Source organism: Bison bison, unplaced genomic scaffold (assembly GCF_000754665.1).
Source record: "Bison bison bison isolate TAMUID 2011002044 unplaced genomic scaffold, Bison_UMD1.0 scf7180017864390, whole genome shotgun sequence".
In the NCBI taxonomy this organism is placed as follows: Eukaryota; Metazoa; Chordata; class Mammalia; order Artiodactyla; family Bovidae; genus Bison; species Bison bison.
This window is the reverse complement of record NW_011494962.1, coordinates 286,502-295,571: the sequence shown is the minus strand read 5'-3', so window position 1 is coordinate 295,571 and position 9,070 is coordinate 286,502. Positions and strand designations below refer to the sequence as shown.

General features: G+C 36.5%; 1 protein-coding gene across 1 annotated transcript; it reads left to right on the top strand.

Annotated features, from left to right (window-relative positions):
* Positions 1–519: 519 nt before the first annotated feature.
* Positions 520–7,719, top strand: CD69 (CD69 molecule). The gene is made up of 5 exons (XM_010858595.1): positions 520–755; positions 3,387–3,509; positions 4,649–4,848; positions 5,230–5,333; positions 6,579–7,719. The coding sequence occupies exons 1-5, from the start codon at positions 686–688 to the stop codon at positions 6,685–6,687; spliced, it is 606 nt and encodes a 201-aa protein (XP_010856897.1). The 5' UTR covers positions 520–685; the 3' UTR covers positions 6,688–7,719.
* Positions 7,720–9,070: the final 1,351 nt, after the last annotated feature.

Genomic DNA, 9,070 nt, shown 5'->3' with positions numbered 1-9,070 from the left:
CCTGCATTAAAGCAACTACTTACTAGATAATAACTTAAGAAATTAGTTCCCAGGGAAGAAGTGAATGGCACATTTCTAAAAGCCAGTTTATAGCTCGCTAAGTAAAACACTTCCAGACTGGAGAAAGATCCATGAGGATAGATTTTTTAACCAACAATAAATCTTCTAACCCCAAATGGTGTTGGGTTCATAGCAGATGTTCAATGCATATTAGTTGTTAAACGTATGATTTAATGAATGAATGAGATTCCAGGGAAATATGACTCTTCAAATTATTTCCATCTCAAATATAGGAATCTCTAACTTTTAATTCTTTACTTGGATATTCTATTTCCTAAACTATTTGTTTTCTACAAATTTAAAAAGGATATCTCAGATTCTGGGAAATTCCCGCTTGCCTCTTCATATTGCACCTACAGTTGTGAGAAAGCACATTTCAGATGGCAGGGGAAACCCATAGCTCACCACAACAACACATTGTAAACTGTCTGAGCCTCTGGAGCATAAATTAAAGAGAACAGGAGTATCTGAGCGATTAGGAGGTGAGAGGAAGGGGGTGGAGACAACATAGCTGAATATAAATGCTGAGGTATCTCAAAGACACAGAGACGGAACAAGAGCTCCAGCAGAGACTTTCACTGTAGGTTGGCTCCACGTGGGATTAACCAGGGGGATTGTGACAAGGATGAAGATGAATTCTGAAGATTTTTCTGCAACAGAGACCAGCTCCTTGCACCTGAAAAGAGAACAACAAAGTAAGTCGATTCTTTTTCTCTAAATACTGGTAATATCTACATCTATGTTTATATCTATCTATGATATACACCAGTAGTTAGGGAGAAAATCAAGCTTGCCTTTTGTGGAAAAACTTGGCTATGTTCTATTTGATCAGGATACAAGAGAAAGTGGGAAGAAGTAAATATTTCTTTATCTATGTGAACACAGAATACCTGAGACACAAAATGAAATCACAAAGGTGAATTTTAGAAACTTCTTAAAAATCTACGTCTTTGTTTTATTTTATACCATCTCAGTTTTTCAGATTTAATTAGAAAATCCCCTCCCTAGCCCAGTGAAGTATCATTTTTTCATAGCCATCTGGACATCCCTTAGGAAGCACTGCCTCTCTTTATGAAAAATTCTATTTTTCATTCTTGACTGGCTGAACCTTGTACCATTGTGTGATTTTCATGGGCTTTATCTTGTGTTCTCAAGAAAACATCCTCCAGTTGCTAGGAACACAGGTTTCCAGACTTTGAGAGAATAGCCATATAAGCATCTGAATATTTATAGTGTCCAAAGGCAATTTATTGTGAGAACCTCATAAAGAATTCTTGAAAACACAGTCTTCTTCTCTAGTCCTATGGGTACTCTTTCCCTCCATTTCACTTTTCTATTTGTTGTTGTTGCTGTTCAGTCACTAAGTTGTGTCTAACTCTTTGTGAACCCAAGGACTGCAGCATGTCAGGCTCCCCTGTCCTCCACTGTTTCCCAGAATTTGTGCATATTCATGTCTCTTGAGTCAGTGATGCTATCTAACCATCTCATTCTTTGCTGCCCCCTTCTCTTCCTGCCTTCAATCTTTACCAGCATCACGGTCTTTTCCAATGAGTCGGCCCTTTGCATCAGGTGGCCAAAGTATTGGAGCTTCAGCATCAGTCTTTCCAGTGAATATTCAGAGTTGATTTCCTTTAGGATTGACTGGTTTGATCTTGCCCTCCATGGGGCTCTCAAGAGTCCCCCAGCACCACAATTTGCAAGCATCACTTCTTTGGCACTCACTTTTCTATTTCACCTTTCTAATCGTGGACTTCAAATTCTATATGAATCAGACATTTTTCTTCCTTTCTTTTATTTTTCATCAAAATCTACACTTTTTCTGTATCACTTTTCTCATTTTCTGTTTGTCTAATCTATCCACAGACCTTTTCATCTCTTGTCACCAGGATTTTCCCATTGTTTTCCAATAACTTTTTTGGTGAAACTTTCTTGACTTATTTCATTTCTCTCTCTCTTCCTCTCATGTTAATGAGGTGCCCCAAACACTAGAAGGTAGGAACTAGAGTTTACTTGTAAACACAACTATCCAGTAACAAAGAATGTGTTCAGAACAACAGAGGTGAAAATACCTAAAGGAGGGGGTTGTTTTCTGAATATGTGTCTACTAGCATGGTTTGCTTTAGAAAAGCATTCATTGCCTCTGATAAAACTATCTTTCACTTAGGAACACAAAATCAAGTGTGGATATTGCAAGCCACACAAATTTTTTGGTGACCAGATACCCATAACTTGATGACTCAGCTGAACTTCCTGAAAGAAAATGTATATTTAAGAATAAAACCATTCAATAATAGCATAGTTGAAATAAGAAGGAATTAATTGTAGGAATTGTGAACTTTTCCTGAAATCATCCCAATCTTCTATTGAATACTTGATTTATGAATATTAAGTCTATGCTGCTCTTGTAGCTTTATCAGTGTGAACAATCTTTGAGCACCACCCTTGAGGGATTCAATATGTACTAGAGGATTTGTTTTCAAATTTCTCCATTAATGGACAGGGCTTGTAACCAAAGCGGAAGTATACTCTTAGGGGAATGTTTTGTTGCCTAGGTGATAAAACAAACTGTGAATAACAATAGCCCTAACTAATGAACTAATGATATAACTTAAAATCAGAGAATCACCTCCTCAGCTTATCCACTGGATGTCCAAGCCAACAGTGTGAGTCCAGTGGATAAGCCAGTGGACTCTGGCATCCATGAGCTACTTGGATGTGTTGATACCTGCTGAGGAGCCAGAGATGTTCCTGCATTGAGTTTGAGCCCCTTCATTGAGTCTCACATGGTGAGAAGTGAAACTAGACAGAGAGCTCTGAACTTGCTACCCTAACTACCAAGCGCTGCTTCTGGTAATAGTTGTATGCTGATGAGAAAATAAAGATTTGCTTTAACAAGTTGAGAGAAATAGAACCAGATAGGAGTGAAGAAAAGTCTTCTCTTGGAAAATTTGAAAGCAGATCTATGCTGGGAAAAACAACCTTCAGAAGAGGCAAAAGTTGTCTTAACATCCATTGCATAGTAAATTGCTTTGAAGGAAAACAGCATCTCTTTGTCTAGTTAAACCTTAAAGAATACAATTATAATATATGTTGATTTTCATAGCTACTCAGTACATATTTGGGCAAATATTTTATAATCTCATTATTGTGATTGGATTGTTTCATTTCTAGCCAAAAATAACTTATTCAAAATTTGAGGAAACGTAACTTATAAATTTCACTTAAGAAGGTAGGGAGACATATATTTTTTTAAATGCCTCAAGAGAAAATCAAATATCTCTTTCTTACTTCTATAGCCTGCCTCATCATCCACTTTCTCTCTTCAGGTCATGCCACTGGGACTTATTCTGCAACATATCATGAAGGGTCCATTCAAGTTCCTATCCCATGTGCTGTAGTAAACGTGGTCTTCATCACCACTCTCATTATAGCTCTCGTTGCTCTATCAGGTGAGTCTGCACTTCATGAGTTCATCAAAAATTCTGATTAATCTTAAATCATCTCATTTTTCGTACATGGTCAATTTCCTAGGAAATATAAAATATGGTTCCACATTCCTTAGATAACTGATACAATACTTTTCTAGTTTTCTAGTGCTTTAGAACTATTAAAAATTGTCTATGATTTATATAATACCATGGGATAAAATTACATGTGAGAAGATATTTAACTCTGGAACAGAAAGGGTTGATTTAGATTCTAAACAAATTGATATTTAATTGGAAAAATGTGGGCTGCCCATTCATTGTTGATTAAAAAATGATATCTAAGCCATAGATTAATCAGGAATTGGACAGTCTCTTATCTCAAAAGACACACAATAGTGGGTATGGATAATTGAGATAATTAAGAATATATCTAGAAGCTTCCAAGAGCTAGTTTTGTTACGGTATTTGAAGCATACAGCTATACCAAGATTCATTTGTGTTTTATACACACATGAAATTTTACAATGTTAGGATACATTCCCCAGCCATAAACCTTTTTGTATTCTGAATTGCTACTCTGCTAGTATTCTCTCCTCCACCTTGCCATATAGAGTTATATCTATCACGTCTTCAAATTCTTCCCCCTCTGCATTCAAATGCAAAACCTTAATTGGAATTTATAATATAGGGCTGGCCATAAAATTCAGTTTTTCTGTTACCTTGAACCAACTTTTCAGCCAACCCCTATACCTTATACCCCTTTTCAACTAGAGTCAAAAGACTATTTTCAAGATTTTTAAATTTCCCCACCATTTTCTGACCAAAGTGACACCCTCTTATTTCTTAGACCTTGTACAATGATGATGAGGTACAATAAGAGATCAGATAAAGTGAAAAACTGCCTTCTTGCTCTCTATGGAATTTACCTTCCTTTTTTGATATCTTTAAATGGAGCATAACCTATAAAAATTCTGAATCAGTGTGCTGTACACCTGAAGCTAATATATTGTATGTCAACTATACTTCCATAAAATTTTTTTTTTAGTTCATCTTCTTTCCTCTCTTCCTTTATCACCTAGTAGAGTATCCCTGAACTACTTTGTACCCTATGGGTACTTGGTTCCTTGTGTTGCTAAAACACACCATTTTTATGTTCACAGTGGGCCAGTACAACTGTCCAGGACAATATGCATCATCAGCGCCACCAAACACCCATGTGTTTCCATGCTCAGATGATTGGATTGGACACAAGGGGAAATACTACCTTATTTCCAAGAAAACAAAGAACTGGACCTTGGCCCAAAACTTTTGCTCCAAACATGGTGCCACGCTTGCTGTCATTGATTCTAAAGAGGACATGGTAAGATGGCATTCAAAAAGAATTCCATAAAGTGTTGGTATTCTTTTTTATTTTATATAGCTAATCCGTGATTTTCTTCTGTTTCCTTCTAAGTGTAGATATTCTGTCTGTCTCTGACCCGGGAAAACTTAGTCACAAGAAACCACATGATCAGTCTAAGGTCCAAATGAGAGTCCAGTGTAGTCTTTAAGTGTGATGTGTTTAGCTTCAAAGATCAGAAATCCAAATGAGCTGAACCCACATCGCACTATTAATCATTAGTTAATACAAATGATCAGCTGAGCTACAATGCTTACTACTTGCAGATTTGAAAAACAGAATGTATTACATACATACCAAGAGGGGTGGTTTAACATACACTTCCTTTGTTCTTCCTTCAAGAACTTTTTAAAACAACATGTGGGTAGAGCTGAACACTGGATCGGGCTGAAAAATGAAGCTGGCCAGACGTGGAAATGGTCAAATGGCCAAGAATTTAACAACTGGTGAGTTTCAAGATATCTCTTTATGCTTCCAAGGCTGCCAGCTCCCAAAGCTGGCAGCTTTCCTGTTTTTTCTTTCAAAGTGTTGTTCTTTATGAGGGTTGTGCTCTTAGAAGCAGAGCTTTAACATTCTCTTTTGTATGTTATACTCTGTGGGAAGGGTCTCCAACCTCCAGGATCTAATGCCTGATGATTCAAAGCGGAGCTGATTAAAAAAAATATAAAATAAAGTGTACCATAAATGTAATGTGTTCGAATCATCCCAAAACCATCCCCCTGCCCCAGTCCATGGAGAAATTATCTTCTATGAAACTTGTCCCTGGTACCAAAATGGTTGAGGACAGCTAAACTATGGAATTCTTAAAGAAGGGCTTTAATGGTAATATCCTTTTTTATCTGCTTGGAGTTCATACAATAAGTACTTCTAGTAACTTGATCTCAGTAAATTCTAGTGAAATAAGATTCAAATATTCCAGGTATAATTATGATGATGTGAAAAAAATTTCCAATCTAATATTTTTATTTAATTGACAAGATACTTTTTGGAAAGGAATTCCCTTTTAACTTTCCCAGTTCTCATATCCACAGGGATAAAGAACAATATTTCCAATACCTATTGATAATTAGAAGCTTCTATGGGTCTGAGAGAAAACTTGCCCCAAAATTAAAGATGCTTACTTAATTTCCATTACCTGTATATTTTCAAGTTTGAAGGACACCGTATAAGTTTAGTATTAATCTTTGTCACTCAGATGTGAATGAACTGTTAGGTCTCTAGTTTCATGAAAATGAGAGATTCAGAGAACTAGTTTAAATCTCTAGAAAAAGAATCCTTAGTATGCCCCACATCCACAAATGGGCACCAGGGGCTGTTACCCCCCATAACTGTATGAACTAATATGCATGATTGTTGAACGTGTGCACTTTCTGGGAAGTTTCTCGAAGGGTTTCTGCACTCAAAAATGAATAAGAGTCACTCTTGTAGTGACACACCAGCCAAATGAATGGAGCTCTTCACTCTTAAGTTTGTATCTTCTCTCCACATACTATTCTTTTCCATCTTTGTCTACTGTCTCTACAGATTGTTCTGTGATCATTTGACTGGCATACTTGCCTCATGCATTACATCTTAAAAAAAACAACAACAAAAAAAGCAGAAGCCATCACCACCACCACAAAGTTGATTTTCATATAACTGAACGGAAATGATAGGCTGAAACTAATTCCGGTTTCTTTATTGTTTGACAGGTTCAACCTTACGGGGTCTGAGAACTGTGCAGTTCTGAACAGTGCAGAGATCAGCAGCACAGAATGTGACAAGAATTTACACTGGATATGTAGCAAACCCTCCAAATAAAGAGGAATCATATTTGCTTATAGACATTCTAACATGGAACTCTAGGAAATATGACAACTGTGGGCAAATGCCGCTCTCTGGTCAGAAGTTTCCCATTAAGACTTTGTGAGAAAAAAACGTTTGTATTATTTGGGAAACTTTCTTCCACACAAGACTGGAAAAAAGGGAGAAAAATTCCAGGCATGTCTGCATTATGGAGTACTCCTGCCATGATCTGAAAGTGTCACAGGTGACTGATAAATCTTGTCCAAGGATGAGATAAATGACTGCAAAGCTTTTGAGTGCACTTTATATATTTTTGATTCAGAGATAATAAAATAACTAGGTTTAGAGTTATTATTTATTGTTGAATGACTACAAACAATGTATGCCCTTCATGCATTTGTACTGTATGAAGGAATTAGATGGTGGTATTAAAAACTGAACATAAACAAAGAAAATTTTAACTAGCAGCACAGAGATTTAGTCTAAATGCATTTTGCTAACTCCAAGGACATTAGTAAATGGGCAATGCTTATGAAATGAAGCTTTGTAATATTTCTCTCTTTTTAAAGAAGTTTGTCAAGTTTCTTTTCTTTTCTTTTTCTTTTTTTTTTTTGTCATTTCTCCCCCAAAGAATGGGGTGGTTAGGTATTTATGTTATTTTTTTCACTTCTTCACTGTAAACTTGCCTTTTTCAAAAGTATATAAAGTATTGCCTTATATACAGTCTCTCACAAAGGTAAGGACAAGAAGAACATGAGGAATATTTGTAAAACAGATAAACGTGTTGGAAAATGTGCAATATGTGATGTGGCAAATGTCTCTCAGGAAAAAGTCTGTATTGTTCAAATCTGGAAAAATAATAGTTCTATCTGCTTATCAATTTGTGGCTTTCCTGATACAATTCTATCATGTGCAATACTTCATGTGAAATATTTCCTAAGTGCAATAAGGTGTGTTTATTTGTTTGTCTTTTGTATCCAGTGCAATTACAAGCTGCCTTTATGTATGTTAAAATAAAAGTAAAATAAACAAAATGGTTTCTAAGAAGTGGTGATGCCTACAAAATATATTAAAACTTACATCTCATACTAGAAAGAAAGAAACAGAATAATATAACATTTTTTGGAAGACATACCTATTATAAAACCTTAACTTTATAATTATTTGTACCTGGAAAGTTGTTTTCATGTGTGTTTTCAGAGAGCTCTATACAGAAAAAGTTCAGTAAATAGTCTAATTGACTTGAGAGGAATTTATGTCAGTTAAAAAATTTTCACTCTATAACTTCAGTTTTTTCTTTTTTAAAACTTTTTAATTTTGTATTGGAGTATAGATTATTAATAATGTGATAGTTTCAGATGAACAACAAAGGGACTCAGCCATACCTATATATGCATCTCTCCTTCCCCCAAATCTCCTCCCGTTAAGAATGCCACACAACATTGAGCACAGTTCTCTGTGTTATACAATAGGCCCTTGCTGGTCATCCTTTTTAAATATAGTAGCCTGTACATGTTGATGCAAATGTTGTCCAAGTGAGAGGGTCATTTCCTAGACAAGTTTCTCTCCCCAAGGAGAGAAGGGTCTGGAATTCTCAAGGAGGAAGAAAGAACAAACATTTTTTTCCCTCTACATTCCTTAGGATTATGTATCCTGCCTGAGGACAGTCTCTGGATTAAACCTTCTGGCTAATTCTGTTATTTTAGAATGTAAATTATGGGAGTAGGTCTGGTGAGGTCTTTACAACCTCCAGACATTCTTTGGATTCATTGGAGAGTATATAACTCCATTGCTAACACTAGCAAAGGGGTACTCTTTCTACCCCCTTCTGATGCCTATGTCAGAAGCTTTCTTTATCTCCTTTATACTTTAATAAAATTTTATTACACAAAAGCTCTGAGCAATCAAGCCTCGTCTCTGGCCCCGGATTGAATACTTCTCCAGAGGCCAAGGATGCTGACATCTTTGCGTGGTTCAACAACAACCTTTCACGAGTTTCATCTCTACCTCACTAGTTGACCAGCTGTTTATTTAGAATTCGGTAGAAATTTCATTATTAGCTAGAAATTAAGTTAGCTAATACAAGAAAATGGACTTAGAACAGTACTTAGCTCAAACTGAACCCTAGTTCAGTTCAGTCACTCAGTCATGTCCGACACTTTGGACCCCACGGACTGCAGCACGCCAGGCTTTCCTATCCATCACCAACTCCCGGAGCTTGCTCAAACTCATGTCCATCAAGTCGGTGATGCCATCCAACCATCTCATCCTCTGTCATCCCCTTTGCCTCCTGCCTTCACTCTTTCCCAGCATCAGGGTCTTTTCAAATGAGTCAGTTCTTCACATCAGGTGGCCAAAATATTGGAGTTTCAGCTTCAGCATCAATCCTTCCAATGAA